Source organism: Natrix helvetica, assembly GCF_964273705.1.
Source record: "Natrix helvetica genome assembly, chromosome: 2".
Lineage (NCBI taxonomy): Eukaryota > Metazoa > Chordata > Lepidosauria > Squamata > Natricidae > Natrix > Natrix helvetica.
In genome coordinates this window covers 271,506,450-271,522,674 of record NC_138552.1, presented here as the reverse complement: position 1 = coordinate 271,522,674, position 16,225 = coordinate 271,506,450, and the positions used below count along the sequence as shown (strand labels likewise).

At 42.7% G+C, this 16,225-nt stretch overlaps 2 protein-coding genes across 7 annotated transcripts in view; one reads left to right on the top strand and one right to left on the bottom strand.

Annotated features, from left to right (window-relative positions):
* Positions 1–80: 80 nt before the first annotated feature.
* LOC309386704 (low density lipoprotein receptor adapter protein 1-like) lies at positions 81–8,685 on the bottom strand. 5 transcript variants are annotated; one of them, XM_081942387.1, is made up of 9 exons: positions 7,388–7,981; positions 5,404–5,546; positions 3,789–3,901; positions 2,371–2,485; positions 2,102–2,174; positions 1,722–1,831; positions 1,491–1,534; positions 1,295–1,326; positions 81–713 (listed from the first exon to the last, which is right to left on the bottom strand). In XM_081942387.1, the coding sequence occupies exons 1-9, from the start codon at positions 7,482–7,484 to the stop codon at positions 604–606; spliced, it is 837 nt and encodes a 278-aa protein (XP_081798513.1). In that variant the 5' UTR covers positions 7,485–7,981; the 3' UTR covers positions 81–603. The 5 variants fall into 5 exon arrangements, with proteins under 5 accessions (XP_081798513.1, XP_081798514.1, XP_081798512.1 ...); XM_081942386.1 differs by lacking the exons at positions 81–713; positions 1,295–1,326 and adding exons at positions 720–1,251; positions 5,644–5,724 and having other exon boundaries at positions 7,384–7,430; XM_081942388.1 differs by lacking the exon at positions 1,295–1,326 and having other exon boundaries at positions 7,388–7,975.
* A 3,718-nt stretch (positions 8,686–12,403) lies between these two features.
* IFT172 (intraflagellar transport 172) overlaps positions 12,404–16,225 on the top strand; it is a 35,517-nt gene continuing 31,695 nt past the window's right edge. For both annotated transcript variants that reach the window (XR_014174475.1, XM_081942383.1), the window contains exons 1-6: positions 12,404–12,538; positions 12,773–12,916; positions 14,875–14,987; positions 15,312–15,351; positions 15,723–15,788; positions 15,999–16,078. Coding sequence is in view for 1 of the 2 variants with exons in the window: in XM_081942383.1 (XP_081798509.1) it covers positions 12,500–12,538; positions 12,773–12,916; positions 14,875–14,987; positions 15,312–15,351; positions 15,723–15,788; positions 15,999–16,078 (482 nt within the window). In the remaining variant the exon portion in view is untranslated. The remainder of the gene's footprint in view (positions 12,539–12,772; positions 12,917–14,874; positions 14,988–15,311; positions 15,352–15,722; positions 15,789–15,998; positions 16,079–16,225) is intronic.

Sequence of the window (16,225 nt, the reverse complement as noted above, 5' to 3'; positions counted from 1 at the left end):
TCTTCCCAACACACACACACCCTCTCCCTTGTTCATCAATCTAAGATGAAGCCATTGAAAGGAAAAAAAATGCCCCAAAATACAATTGTAGAAATATTTATTTACCTTTAAAAATGACATTAAAAATTAAATCTTTTGCTACACAGCTGTGGTTTGGCAGTGATGAGTAATTGGGGGCAAGGGATCACCCTGGCAAGTAAAACAGAAGCCAGAACTTTTCTACATCCACAAGGCTCCCCCCCCCTCCCAATTCGACGAGGCAAGAAATGAATTACAAATCTGATTGCTTTTGCTACAAAGCACCTACCTCTGCATTCAGGGCAATGCCCTAGTATAAAAAGTGTATCTATTGCCTTTATCAAGCACAGGAGTTCTGGCATCCTTGTAGAATATAGGTTTTTGAGTAGAACCAAGGAAGTCCCTGGAGAACTTTGCGCACCTTGATGCTTTCAGGAGGTATTGACTTATTAAATTCTGAACAATACAAAGTTATTCAAGGCAAGGGGGTCTGTGGCTGGAGAGAAGGAAACCAGCCTGGTTCTTTATGCATTGCAGATGACAAAATGGTGCTGGAGATGAATAGGGATGGCAGCAACAGGTGATTTAGAACAGTGTCCCTGGAGGCAGGCAGTTGCTAGGAGGACTGCATCCCCAGGCTGCCACTGAGTGGAACTGTGTGTCTGGGGAGCTCCCAAAGGTAAGGCTCCCTGAATCTGAAATACAAAAGTTAGCAGTAAAACGTCTGGAGGGAATGATGCCTTCTTCCAGTTCGGGCATACAGTGAGTAATACAAGGAAGAACAAACTTCAGAAAAAGGGATTAGAGCTCTTTCACTAAAGTCAAGTTAAGGCCAATTACGAACATCGTGGACATGTCAAAACATAAATGTTAGCAGGCTTCCATACTCCCAATTATTATAGAACAGTGATGGCAAAACTTTTTGATACCGAGTGCTGAAAAGGTCGTGTGGAAACATCGCACGCCCGCTCGTCAGGGCTACGCTCCAGAAAAGCTGAACTTCCAGGTTCTAGCGCGCATGTGCACCCAACGATCAGCTGGCTGGCACGCATGCACACGTCAGTTTTCGGCACTGCCACACACGAGAAGGACAAGCTGATCGTCACCCATGCATGCACACCAGAAAGCCGAAAGACAAAACAGGCAAGGCCATGCGCGCTGGGCGACATGGCTTCGTGTGCCACTTTGGGCATACGTGCCACAGGTTCGGCATCACGGTTGTAGAAGGTAAACCTGGGAATGTGGTGACAGCAAAGTTAGACGGAGAGATCATTACCTGCGGTGGGGCAGCCCCCCTCCTCCATGCAGCTTTGAAGTGGGAAACAAAGACATGTTAGGTCTAACCTACTCCTAGCCACCCAGGCCACTTAATATTGCAGCCACAGGGGATTCCATTACATATTTCCCAGCCATGAGACATGCTGGGCTCTGGCATCCCAGCCTGACCCTGACATGGGCTTCAAATTGCCTACCTAGAGAAGGTTTCATTAAGATCTCCTTCCTCGTCATCTTCATCCTAGAGAGAGAGATTATTATGAAACTTGGACTCTTCAATTCTGCCTATGAGGTAAGTCTGACCATGGATCCTTTCCTCTGACGTGCTCACCTGTTTCCAAAGCTGGGAATCTTTCTTGGCCATCATAGCCAATACACTGCATGCAAAATAAGGGGGAAACGAGCTAAGGACATGAACCATACAATACCTCAAAGTCTGTTTTGAATGGGGGGCTGTCCAGAGGTGTCCTGACTGGCTGACAAGTGGTTTCTATGGGGCACGTTGGCCTTGGAAGATGCTTTTCTTCCTCCCTGGATCCTGAAGAGAAAAGAAAGCCTGCAACTAATTTTCATTTCCAACTTAATAATAATACTGAAAGTTCCATTGAGGATGTGAAGATTCCCACTCCTCTCAACACCGTCCATCTTTTGGCTAGCCATCTAGCCAAATCTTACTCCTAGCCAAATCTTACTCCTGCATCTCACTTCCTTCTGCATTGGAGAAAGGCAAGGAGTTCAGTCAAAATGGGGTGTGGAGAGAGAGAGAGAGAAAATTGTAACTACAGGAATGTGTATCTATCAATCATACCTGCCTGTGTAGCTTGCCAGAGATCCAAGGCCACTTGGAAGGCCTGTGCCACAGTCAGAGTCACTGCCTGGGCCTACACAGTGAGATGAGGAGAGAAAGCATGACAAAAGAAAATACACAGGAGGAGCAGGTCAAGCAGAAATCAACATGAAAATTCCCCCTCCTGAGGAACAGGAATCCAGGGCTGTCTCCTCAAGGCAAACCACAGAATTCGGATGAGCCTGAGAACAAATCCTTCTCCCTCCCCACTTGAAGTCACAGGAACTCACAATCTTCTTCTTAGGTGATAGAAAAGCATGGCATTCAAGGGCACCGCTTTGAGGGTTCTGTGCCACATAGGCAAAAACCTTGTTCTGCAGCTTGTCTGTGGTACAATAGGAAATCCTGCAAAAAAGAAAAAGCTTGGGCTGGTTTCTTAAGAGCCTGCACAAAAAGGGTGGAGACAGTATCTGCCTAAATCAGGAAAGGGCTCAGAGTAAGACATATTTGCTAATAAAGACACAATCAGAATAGGAAGAAAGAACCACATGAATTGACGGGGTATGGATAATTTGCCAATTAAAGGTAAAGGTAAAGGTTCCCCTCGCAGGTATGTGCTAGTCGTTCCCGACTATAGGGGGCAGTGCTCATCTCCGTTTCAAAGCCGAAGAGCCAGCGCTGTCCGAAGACGTCTCCGTGGTCATGTGGCTGGCATGATTCAATGCCGAAGGTGCATGGAACACTGCTATCTTCCCACCAAAGGTGGTCCCTATTTTTCTACTTGCATTTTTACATGTTTTCGAACTACTAGATTGGCAGAAGCTGGGACAAGTAACGAGAGCTCACTCCGTTACATGGCACTAGGGATTCAAACTGCCAACCTTTCTAATCAACAAGCTCAGCATCTTAGCCACTGAGCCACCACGTCCCTTTCATTTGCCAGTTAGGCAAGAGCAAAAGTAGGCCTCCACAACTGACAGGAGGCCCAATGGTTTGCAGCAAGACCGTTCTTGAATTGCTACTGAGGTCTTGGGAGCAAACATTTGGGGGGGGGTATTTGTGGCTTTTTAGAAAATACATTAAAATAGTAACATTCTGAACCTGTTACGTTTAGCTGTGGCAGAGGTTAATACCGTGGAAGAGGGTTCTTTAGATTTAAAAAATCTTTTGGTAGAGCCTTGCCTGTTTTTCAGCCCTGGCTTGACCCACTTCTCACAGCGCATCTCCTATTATGCCATTTTAACATCAAATACAGCCCTCAGCATAAAAAAAAGTAGGTCACTTCTTGCAACAGCAAAGGATTCCTGGCAGAAATGAGCAACAGAAGTTGAAATGCAGGAAGCCCATGAAAAAAATGGAGAGGGAAAGAATTTGCAAGTATGCAGCTATAAAAATCATATTTCCTAAATTAGCAATAAGAAAGGTGGCAAGTCCAGCCAATAAGCTCCTCTGCATAGAAATGCATTTTTAATGGAAAGGATATGCTTGTGGGCAGGCCCAGGAGAGCTTCCAAATTAGCCCCAATTTAGTTTCTTATACTGTACAACATGCCCTGATTCATGTAGTTTCTGCATGAACTTTAGCCAGTCACTGATGCTTCTTGATACATCGCAGAGGAACAATTAGAACCAATGAGCCATTTAGTCATCTCTCTCTGTCCATTGGCAGTGTTCTACCAGGAATTCAGTCTTCCTGCATGAACTCATACCTGTAAATGGAGATGGTTTCAATGGTTTCCTTGGTCTCAGCATCTTGCAAAGAGAGGCCCCTAGGCGACACAGTCAGAATCATCTTCTGGAACTTCTTAGGTCCCACCCGAGCCTAAGGATAAGAAGTGGAACAAGAAACAGTGGTGGATGTGAATATAGACCTCTCTCTTTCTGGGTCAAATCCAGAATTCAAATCCAGAAAACTGTTATGAAGTTATGCATCCACAAAGCCCATGTCCAGATTTAATTACATTTACAGCTAGTCCTTGACTTACAACTGATCCTTAGCGACCATTTGAAGTTAAAATGGACCCCGAAAAAGGGACATGATCCAGATTCGAAGTTCTGATGTCCACCACCACCCCCCACTTACCACAGTCACGTGACTACATTTTGGATGTTCAGCAAACAGCCTGCACTTACGGTCATTTGCCACATTCTGCAGCTCCATGGCCACAATTTATGTTTCCAGCAGAAAGTGCTCCATAGTGAACAATGGATTCACTTAATTATTATTTTGTTCGCTTTACAACCACAACGTTCGCTCAACAAGCAACACATAAAAAACATAAAATAGGTGCAATCATGTAGTGACCCACTTTACCACTATCAGGACTTAATTACAGGCTCAATTATTTATTTATAAAATGCATTGGCTGCCCATCTTACCATAAGATAACTCTGGGCAGCATACAGACATAGAAATACGTTGTGGCCCAGCAGGATCCGGTTGAGCTGCTTGGATAGCGAGGAACCATATGAGTCTGCCCTGGACGATGTGGAGGACCCTGTGCAGGGTTCAGACTCAGAGCAGGGCCCGGGGAGGCTGGTTGGCCACCAGGAGGTGCCAGAGGCATGGAGCAGTGGGGAGGATTAAAGGCAGTTTGTCCCTGATGCTAGATTGAGAAGGGCTGAGAAACGGAAACAGCAACTCCGTAGCCAGACTCACAGAAGATTAAGTACAGGTGGTTGTGGATTGGCCTCTCCCAAGAGAGATTATAGGTGAGGCGTTGGGAGGGGACATTTGCAGGAAACAACTGTTCGAATTAGTAGTTAAGAAAATCTATCTGTGTATTCTAGTCGTGTCTGTTCATTTGGACTATCTGCGTTGCTTCATTTGAATTATCTGGGTTGCTCTATTGAACGTGAGTTGTCTGGGCCCTCAGCCAAAGGATTCGTTATCTCAGTAATTAAACAGTGGCAAACAGCCAAGCCTGTGTTCTAGTTTATTCACAGGCATGAGAGAGTGGGGAGGGGGGTCAGAACAGAAATACATCTACATTAAAACAAGAGCAAATTAAATTATGATCATAACTCGAGGACTTCCGGTATTCACCGCTACCCTTCAAATTCTATTCATACATTATATGTGAATTCAGATCTGTTTAGCTAAAACAGCTAATATTTTACTTCTAAACTTATAAAGAATTTAAAACATCAAAACAGTAATCTACAAAGCTGATAAAAAGAATGGGAGCTGCCACCCATTTTCTCCTTCACAGTTTGAAGAGTCAAGCTTTAATCATCCCACCTCTACATACAAGTCTTTGTAATTCTGCCAGCCAGCATTACAAGAAGAGAAGAACACGACAAGAAGAGAAATTCATCTTTTACCATGGCAATGATCCGGTGGATGGCAGCTGCTGCCATGTCCTCCCCTTTGGGTTTCTCCACCAATGTCATGCCTAGGTACTTCAGGGAAAAATTCATGCCCTCCAAGAGAGGTTCACGCATGTCAGCCCAGGATTCCGGGAGTTCTGCAAAGCAAGGCAAAAATAATTTAGTAGAGATGGAAGAAAAAATCAATGCCATGCCAACCTCTCAGTAGCAGCAGGTATTTTATCACGACCCTACCTATAAAATACAGAAGCTTTCTCTAGAGACTTTCTGGGTTTGGCAAACATTTGGGCCCTTCAATCTTCCTCATAGGTGGGGCTGCAAACAGAAAAACAATTATGTACTTCTTCGACAAATCATGCCAAGTTGGAACTGAAGGCTTCTGTAGAATCCACCATTTCCCTCAAAATAACAAAAGTAGTCTCAGGTTGCAAGGTCTAGCTTCCAACATTATGCACAGACAAAATGGATGACGCAGCACATCGACACATGCTACTTTTGACATCTGTAAATATTCACCTTGTGAACATCTCTGGTTGGAAATAACTAACAGCTGGACCAAATGAAAAGTATTTTAGGGGCTGTGTTTCTCTGTTTCCATTACTTGCAGGCCCATTTTCTACTGCCTATGAGGATACAGGGCAGATGAAGAAGCTCAATCAATCAGGTATAACTACCATCCGCAGATGGAAGCACTATCCTAAGTTTTAAAAATTAGAAAGCATCTTCCTGTCTTTGCTCCTACTTCCCTCTTCTGACCCTCCACAGAGTTTGGTTCCACTCTAAAAAAATCTTTTCCTTGGTGCAAGATAAAGCACCAAAGTCAGCCTTGATGAAATTTTGAAGGATGCCATTTATTCCACTGTTTGTGGAATCTAGGAACAAATATTAGTGCCTTTTGGATTTTAAAGTCGCAAACACGACAAGATAATAAAGTAGGTTAAAGTAAAGGTTCCCCTCAGACATTGTTCCCAACTCTAGGGGGGGTGCTCATCTCCGTTTCAAAGCCGAAGAGCCAGCGTTGTCTGAATATGTCTCTGTGGTCATGTGGCCGGCATGACTAAATGCCAAAGGCGCACGGAACGCTGTTACCTTCCCACCAAAGGTGGTTCCTATTTTTTCTACTTGCGTTTTTACATGCTTTCGAACTGCTCGGTTGGCAGAAGCTGGGACAAGTAACAGGAGCTCACTCCGTTACGCAGTGCTAGGGATTCGAACCACCGAACTTTCTGATCAGCAAGCTCAGCGTCATAGCCACTGAGTCACCGCCTGATAGGTTATATTAGTATTAATATATTATATTAGTAGGTCATATTAGTATTAGTTGTTTTCCTTAAAAACAAAAGCTATTGTAGCTCAGAAAGAAAAGTGATCTGAAATCAAAGCTAACCAAACTGTGCCTACTGAGCAAAAGTCCTGACCGATGGTGTCTTGTACGAACCTGGTACAACACTGAGTAGCCCAGTTATCCAGCCCAGGATACCAAACACTGAATAGGATCGGAAACCCCAGCAACAGGGTTAAGCCTTACTGTGTTGGGGAGGAGTCTGCCTTGGTTCTTCCATTCAGGTGGCCCAAGGGAGGGGAGGAGGGCTTAACGTCGGTAAGTAAAACGCCTCCTCCCTACCATCTCCTTCCCTCGGGGCTGCAGCTCAGCTGGGGAGGCTGGAGCGCCACTAATTAATTTCGCGCTCCAGAAAAAAGCAGCGCCCTCCCCTCCAACTCCAATCCCCACCACGAGGTCCTGGCAACGTTCCCTGCCCTTCCAGCCCCGTGGACATTGGCGTCGCCGGGGCAGGCTCTACGTGCGCGCGGCGGAGAGTCCCCCGAGTATCCCACGAGAAGGGAACCAAGGCAGCGCGGCCGTGGGGGAAGGAGCAGCAGCAGCAGCAGCACCTTCGTTGCGCGTCCTGCTGTCTCCTAGCAACCGCGGTGCTTGCACCTGCAACGCCCAGCAAGTAAGGCGCTTCCTCGCACTAACCTTGTCTGTGGCGACGGAGGCGGGCAACGCCCAAGCGGTGGCGGGCGAGGCTGGGACTCCGGAGCACCGCTCGTCCCGCAGCCCGGAGCGCTTCCATCACTAGAAAGAGAGGAGCCTCGGGCTGAGTCCGTGGACGCTCTACCGGCGGTGGGTGGGACTTCTCTTACGTCGATGCACCTTGCCTTCGGGTAGAGCCAGCACGCATGCGCTGCTATCGAGACCAGGGGACGCAGATACAGTAGCAGTCTTATGAAGAAGCACCTGGGGAAGTTGTGGTTGCATTTTTTTAGCCCCCCCTCCATGCCTATGCGAATCTTGGGAGCAAAATGGCAATTTTTAGTGCTGCGATTCGGTAACAGCGAGCAACCGGAGCAGATGGTGGTTGTATTTCACTCGCACTCTTGCCCCATGGAATTTAAAGAAGAATATAACACTCAGAACGTGTATCTTATTCCTATTTAAAAAATACAACATTTCCCAAACTAGTAATGCGATTGTTATGAACTGGTTTGCTGCTGCAGAATTGGAACATGTCATTTAGGCCACTATTTCTAAAGCAGGTTAACTTTAATATGTGTGGACTTCAACTTTCGGAATTCCCCAGTCAGCAAATGGATTTAGGTCATCAATTCCAACACCTTACTTTGGACAGGATCCTCCTTAAAGCATCCTAAAGAGTAGGAGCATTTTTACTCCATTTGAACAAATCCAATGAAGAGGAGTCCATCAATTCTGAATAATTGGTTTCACTATCAAGCTTACTATTAGGATGTTTTCCCCCCCACACACACACACATTTAATCAGAATTTGCCTCCTTGTAACTTTACTTTTCTCTGTCTTGTGCTCCAGAATCAGAGATAACAAATTGTGCCTCTGAGCTTCTTTTATATGATGTCCTTTCAAGTATTTGAAAAATGTTATCGTATCTCTTCTCAGTCATCTTTTCCTAAACTGTGTTCAATTTTTCTCCATTCAATAGTTTCCCATATCTTGGCTATCATCGTTTCCCCTTTGAAATGAACCCATTCCAATTTCTCTGAATATAGAACTGGACTCTGTTTCAAGTGGGATCTTACCTAAGTAGTACAGATAGTTGGGATTAAGGTTTCTTGTGGGAAACAGGGTAGTATGATAAAGATGAGGCTAATATAGACTTCAAGAATCATTATATTAGAAGTTTCATATTAAGAATATGGTACAGATATATATCCCTATTGTGCCAAATACTTTTATAGGTTCTCAGCACAAGAAGCATTTTATGTGAAAGAAAAATTGCTAACATCAAAAGAACAGCAACATGGAGAATATAAGATGAAACCAAAAGAGCAATTTGCTGAGAAGGATTTAGTTTTCAATGGCACACAGTCAATGTCCATATGCATATATGGTTAATAAAATATTTGGAATTGAACAGAAAACAAAATTTAAAGTTGAACTATGTACAAATGATGAACATTTATACATACAAATGTATAAATTTTCATCAAAATTTGAAATGGAAGAAGTAAAAGATAGTATGAACAAATGGGCTAAGAATTAGAGAAGATACATGAATCAACATCTTCAAAGAAATAAAATTCAGAAGGCAAGAAGAAAACATTAACCTTTGTAGATATCCTAATCAGCAGAGGAAATGGCAGCAAATTAGAAACAGAAGTCTGACTCACATTAGCCAAGCACTCCATGACCAAAGTAACAATCCAACTTCTGACCAGAAGAGCTGTATGTATAAGAACATTATCTGGACAAGCACAAATACAGTGCAACAGCCAAGAACATCAGAAAAAGTAAACAGACTGCTTATGCAACATCTTCCAACAAAATGGATACCCACAGAACCTTACCAAAAATGCCTGACCATTTAGCCCATTATAGCACTACCAACAAAATGGAAGATAATATTTGTAGCTAGGGTTGAACTGTCAGATGCTAGCATTGATGATATTACCTAATTAGGTGATGAAAAGTCTGCAAGAAAAGAACAAAGCTTAGAAAACTTCAAGGACCCCACAACCAATGCTAAGTATGGAAAGGATAACAATACCATGCATCAAAAACATCTCAAAAACAGTCAACAGACTATTATAACCACACAGCATCACCACAGCACACAAACCAACTAACATCCTCAAAAATATCTTAAGTAAATCAAAAGACCAAGTAAAAGAAAAAACAGGAGACATCTATAAAATACAGTGTAAGGACTATAACAACCATATAACAAACACACAGAAGGTGATGTGTAGTTATAATCACTAGCAGATGTAGTAGTAGTAGAGTGCATCCATGAACACCAATTAACAATCAAATATAAAGACTCCTTAATTTCCCAACACATGGACAGACAACTATAGTTTCAACTGGGAAACTATGAGTATCCTAGAATGAGCTAAATCCAGAAATGACAGGGATATCCTGGAAGCCTGGCACTGACACAATTGGATTTCAACTGACATATAGAGATAATTTACAATTACACGCCTTTCAAAAGGAAACAAAAGGAGCAGGACACATCTTCTCCAGCAGTCAACCTAGATAAGCAGGTGTAACACATCAGACAATCAAAGCAGATTAACAAGCATAAAACAATACACTAATCAAGGAAGAACCATGGAGAAAACCACACCCCCACCAATTTAGTAAGACAAGCTACTCTATGGGCAGGGAGGAAAAACTTCCTACAGCAATGAAGGGCTGCTGCTAATTATTGAAGACACTATGGGGTGAGAATGTCTGGCTTTATATATAACAGTTTCCAATTGTAGGAAGTTAGCATCCACCCCTCTCCTAGAAAAATGAAATATTCTAGGAAATATTAAAAAGGCAGAATATTATATTTTCCCTAAAAGAGAAACATGTTTCTAAAGACATAAACTCAGAGTCTCAGCTCCCTGCCTCCCTCCCCCCTCACCGGTAGATATTTTGGTGCCAACCTATCTAAAAGACAAAGTCTGGGCCATCTTATCTACAAAACAAAAGACATGGCCCTTAGGACATGATAGATTAGCCCTCACTCAAGATCCAAACCAGGACAAAGCCATTAACCCATAATAGGAACTGCCCAAAGCCCCTTCATTACATCATCACCCAGCAAGATTCAACCAAGCCTGGGACTCAAGACAACCTACAAAGTTACCTCTGCATGGCCCCCATGGGAGTCTGACAACCAATCAGAGTACATTTCTTACACGGGAACAGGAAGCTCCAAACCGGGGCCCAAGAGAGGGTATAAATCTCTCTCCCTCTCTCACCCATGTGGTCTTTTTTTTCCCCAGGACCTCAAACCATTTGGTCCTGTCCACCATTAAACCATCTTTCGAAGCAGTCTCCATGTTTCCAGTGTCTTTCTTCCCACTTGGAGCTGAACCCAGATGGCCATTTCTTCAACACAGTGTTCATATTTATCCCTTTTTATTTAGTGTCATGAAACTAGGATTTAACTTTATGGGGAAACTCTCCATTAGTGATAGAAAAAAAATATACTTTGTGGATTTTGGAGGGTTCCATCCTGGGCATCTCCAGTATAACTCAAACCCTAGCTCGTTTGATCAGTGGCAAGCAACTAAGAAATTATTTGAATGTGCCTGCTCGCTATTCTGAGGGAAGGTGAAAAGGGCTGCTTTGAGGCTGGGAGCCTGTCATTCAAGGGTGACAGAATTGGGTAATAGGAATAACAGAATAACAGGATAGTGTTGGAAGGGATCAGAGGTCATCAAATCCAACCCCGTGCTTGAACAGGACAATCTATATCATTTCAGACAAATGGCTGTCCAATCTCTTCTTGAAAGCCTCCAGTGTTGGAGCACCCATAAATTCTGAAGGCAAGCCATTCTACTGGTTGATTGTTCTCACCATTAGTAAACTTCTTCTTAGTTCTAGATTGCTGCTCTCCTTGATTAGTTTCCATCCATTGGTTCTTGTTTTGCCTTCAGGTGCATTGGAAAATAGTTTGACCCCTTTATCTTTGTGGCAACTCTTCAAATATTGGAACACTGCTATATCTCCCCTCGTCATTCTTTTCATTAGACTAGACATACCCAAACCCTATCACCGATTTTCATGTTTTTTTCTCTAGCCCACTAATTATCTTTGTTGCTCTTCTCTGCACTTTTTCCAGAGTCTCAACATTTTTTTTATATCTTAGTGACCAAAACTGGATGCAGTATTCCAGATGTGGTCTTCTAAGGCTTTGTAGAGTGGTACTAATACATCACATGATCTTGGTTCTATCTTTCTATTAATGCAGCCTAGGGATTGCATTGGTTTTTTGGCTGCTGCCACAACACTACAGATAGTCCTCAATTTATGACCACAATGGAGTCCAACATTTTCTGTTGTTAAGTGAAGTGAGACATTTGTTACATGAGTTTTGCCCCATTTTATAACCTTTCTTGCCACAGCTGTTAAGTGAAGCACTGCAGTGGATAAGTTAATAACACGGTTGTTAAGTGAATCTGGCTTCCCCATTGCCAGAAGGTCCCAAAAGGTGATCTTCGGACACAGCAGCAGTCATAAATATGAGTCAGTTGCCAAGCATCTGAATTTTGATCACAGGATCATGGGGATGCTGCCAAGGTCATAACTGTGAAAAAACGGTCATAAGTCACTTTTTTCAGTGTCATTGTTACTTTGAACTGTTACTGAATGAATTGTTGTAAGTCAAGGACTACCTGTACAAGCTCGTATTTAAGTGATTGTGCGCTTGGACTCCAAGATCCCTCTCAAAGTTACTGGCATTAAGGCAAGTATCACTAGTCTGTACCTGTACAGTTGATTATACTGAGTATATCTAGCTCAGTATATAGCAATTATATGTAGCTCAGTATATCTAGCTCTGTATATAGCAATTATAAGTTTTCCGCGAAGTCCTAAAAGGCGAGATCGAGTTCTGCAAACTAAGTTTCCAACGGTTTCTATGATCAGTTTCTCCTCCCCCCCCCCCCACTTCCTCAGTGGAGATTTGAAGACTGCTCCCACAAATAAGCGTCTACTTAGCGTATCTCTATGGTCCGCGTGGCTCTCCTTTACATTTCACGCGGAGCCGTGACGTCATCAGAAGGGGACGTTACTCGGGGTAACAAGAGGAGACGCGGCAACCTCCGGCGGTGGCGATGCAGCTGCGACACGTTCGGACTCTGCTTACTCCGCAGGTTACTTGAGCCGAAGGAAAACCCAGTTTGGGGAAGGAGAAGTTCGAGACCTGGGGAGAAATACCACACCTCCAGTCCCTCGCCCACAGCCTGAACCGTAGCATATTTTCCCTTCCCCGGGGAAAAGTTGGGTTGGCAAAACGGGTCATTAGACCTGAAGAAGTTCTCCTCTGACTTGGTGGAAGTCTGCCTGCATGTCCTACCTATAACTTTTCTTGCGTTTCTTTCTTCCAGGATGGGGCAGCCAAAGTTACCTGCATGGCCTGGGCCCCAAATAATGCCAAATTTGCCGTTTGCACTGTGGATCGCGTGGTTCTCTTATATGATGAACAGGGCGAGCGTAGGGACAAGTTTTCCACCAAGCCTGCAGATGCTAAGGTAAATTGTTATTTGAGTGGCTGAGCTGTATGAAATCGTATTTCAGAGTTTGTCCAAAGTGAAGGTTTTATAAAGGGAGTAATAGGTTGTTCATTTGGTATGTAAGACTCAACAAAGGGGAAGATTCATTCCCTCATTACATGCTGCCCTTCTGGATGTTGTTAGTCGTGAAGTCATGTCCCACCCATTGCGACCCCATGAACAACGTTCCTCCAAGCCTTCCTGCCCTCTGCCATCCTCTGGAGTCCATTTAAGCTGATGCCTACTGCTTCAGTGACTCCCTCCAGCCTCCTCATTCTCTGTCGTCCCCTTCTTCTTTTGCCCTCAGTCATTCCCAGTATTAGGCTCTTCTCCAATGAGTCTATTCATCCCTCTGGATGAATCAGTGTTAATTATTTAGTACAATACAATATAATACAATAGCAGAGTTGGAAGGGACCTTGGAGGCCTTCTAGTCCAACCCCCTGCCTAGGCAGGAAACCCTATACCGTTTCAGACAGATGGCTATCCAACATCTTCTTAAAGACTTCCAGTGTTGGGGCATTCACAACTTCTGGAGGCAAGCTGTTCCACTGATTAATTGTTCTTCATTGTTGAAGAACAATTAATAGTACTTCATTGTTGTAGAGCTATGCGTTGAGAGAGGAAAAATGCACTCTATTCTATGAAGATTTCTCCTAAACCGATCTTCAGAAGTTTTCAAAAATGCATTTACATTGGAATTGCCTGAGTAATGTTTTACAAGATAGTCATCAGATTATTCTTATACAAAATACTTATTAGAAATGATGAATGCAAATATGAAGGAAAGAGACACATTTTGTAACTGGCAGCAAGTAGCATAATTCAATATACCAGCATCATTTATGTATTGTGAGTTCTTGTACAGAAGCTCAATTATCTCCCAAAGATTTAAAAGTAAAGTAAAACTAGAAGAAATCATTTCAGGAAATAATTAAAAATCAGTTTCACAATGTTGCAATGAAGCAGAAACCATACTAAACCACAACTAAGGTCCCCCTCAAGGACGGAAACACTACTTGTTCCTTTTAGTCGGAGACCCAGCCGTAATTCAAACAAATGTCAATTTCCAACTTCTACAGTTGATTTTTTTTTTTGAACTAAAAACACCACTCCTTTACATATTTTTATATATATGTCAAAATCACAGTCCCAGAAAAATTGCAGATGCCCATGTAAGATACCTCTTTCTGGATGATGACTCCAAAGCACTACAGTTTCCACATGTTTTTATATTTTTAATGACTTGACCAGTCGATTAAATTGGGCCAGTTTCATTTTGGCATTTATCACAGACCTGGTAATTTTCTACAGAGTGTTTTCTCACTTGGTTCTAGAAAATAGCCTTTTTTGTAGGAATTATATAACCCCACAACTTTTGTCCTGAATAAACCTTTTCACATTTTTGGCCTAATTTGCTGGATTTGACATATTCCAGCTTTCATGTATGTCCATAATATGTGGCATAAAGCTACACATTACTTGTGACACATTGGCATCAATATATTGATACATGGTTGACATATTCTGGATATATTCTCAGCCTGTAGTAAATTGTATAATCTCATAGGTGTTTTTTGTTGGTCTTGTATATTATTTTTTGTTGGTCTATGTATATTATTGATATTATTTTTTAAATGCCCCAGAAATTTCTTTCATCACTTATTGTTTGTTTGTTTGTTTTATTGAATTTATATACACAAATATTGTTTGTATTTCTGTTTTGTAAATCTGGGTTCCTTTTTGCCTGCTTTGTTTGCAAAACGCTTCCTGCTTCCTCAATGAAATCACCTTTTCTTCTAATAGTTTTCTTGGTGCACTGATGAGTGACTTTTTCAGTCATGATGATACTCTTGATATACAATTTTTTTGGATTATGATTTTGAAAAAGTATCAGGCACATTATGTTACAGCCTTTATCTTTCTTCTTTTCCCAGTATGGCAGGAAGAGCTATGTGGTAAAAGGAATGGCATTTTCCCCAGATTCTACTAAGATTGCTGTTGGGCAGTCAGACAACATAATCTTTGTATACAAAATTGGGGAAGAATGGTAAGTGCCTTTGGGAGGATATAATGAAAATGGAAATTCATTCTTTTAAATAACAACAGATTGTGTTGAATTGATAGCCCTTCAGTTGCACACCTGGTGTTACTGTGGATATGGATGAAGAGGATTCATTTCCTGCTTCTTGGAGTTCTAAATTGCAAGGAACGTCACATTAACTTCAGGAGGCTATGGGCATACTCTGGGTGCCTGTCCCCTGCTTTACTGGCACTATTCCTATATGACTTCATCCATCTGGATCTCCTAGAGGAGCTTTGTAATGTTTGTTGGTCCTTGACAGTAATATTGTCTCTGTTTATTCCTGTCCAGGGGTGACAAAAAAGTGATCTGCAACAAGTTTATTCAGACGGTAAGTATCCTTGTAATGAGAGACCTTATACATCCTTGCCTACTGTCAGGTCTACTTTTTTTTTTGATTAATACAATACAGGTGCCTGAACTGAAGTTTGTGAGGGAGGGAAAGAGCTGGATATTGGATTTGCTACGCTGACCGAGATTTGTGAATGGAATAAACAGGAAGGGAAGACAATCATAATAGCTCTGCCTAATAGTACTATCATTTTTCACAGTTGCTAAGAGGAAGTTCAGCCATGGGAGGAGTCAGCATTGCAACTCCCATTTCAGAAACAGACCATTCAGTTGACAGATTTCTTTGTCTTCATGCAGAATAACTTTTTTTCTTCTGCTCCTGATTATCCTGTTTACTTTGTTCTTTATTAGAGCGCTGTGACATGTTTGCTATGGCCAGAGGAGAATACCATTGTGTTTGGGCTTGTTGAAGGCAAGGTGAGAGAAGCTGAGTCATGAAGTCTTTTTGAGAGAGGAATTGGGGGAAAATACACCCACATCTAGATGCTGCTGCAGATTGATTCATCTTAGATGTCATTGGCTGTCCCCAAATTCTCCCTAAGCAGTACAGATATTGACGGGTGTCTATTCTGATTCTCTTCTTGCTCCCTGATTGTTGGGATGACCTCATTTTTTTCTTTTCTGAAGATTCGTTTAGCTAACACCAAGACCAACAAATCCTCTACCATTTATGGAACAGATTCCTATGTGGTGTCATTGGCCTCCAAGTAAGTGAGGGAATGGGAGAGGTGCCTTGACTGCCTAGAAGTTGCTAGCTCTGATTCCTCTCCTGGCCAGGAGCGTAGAGCACAGGTCCCCAATCCCCAGTCCCTGGCCTGTCACTGGGCTGCGGCATGACAAAAGCCAGGCCATGC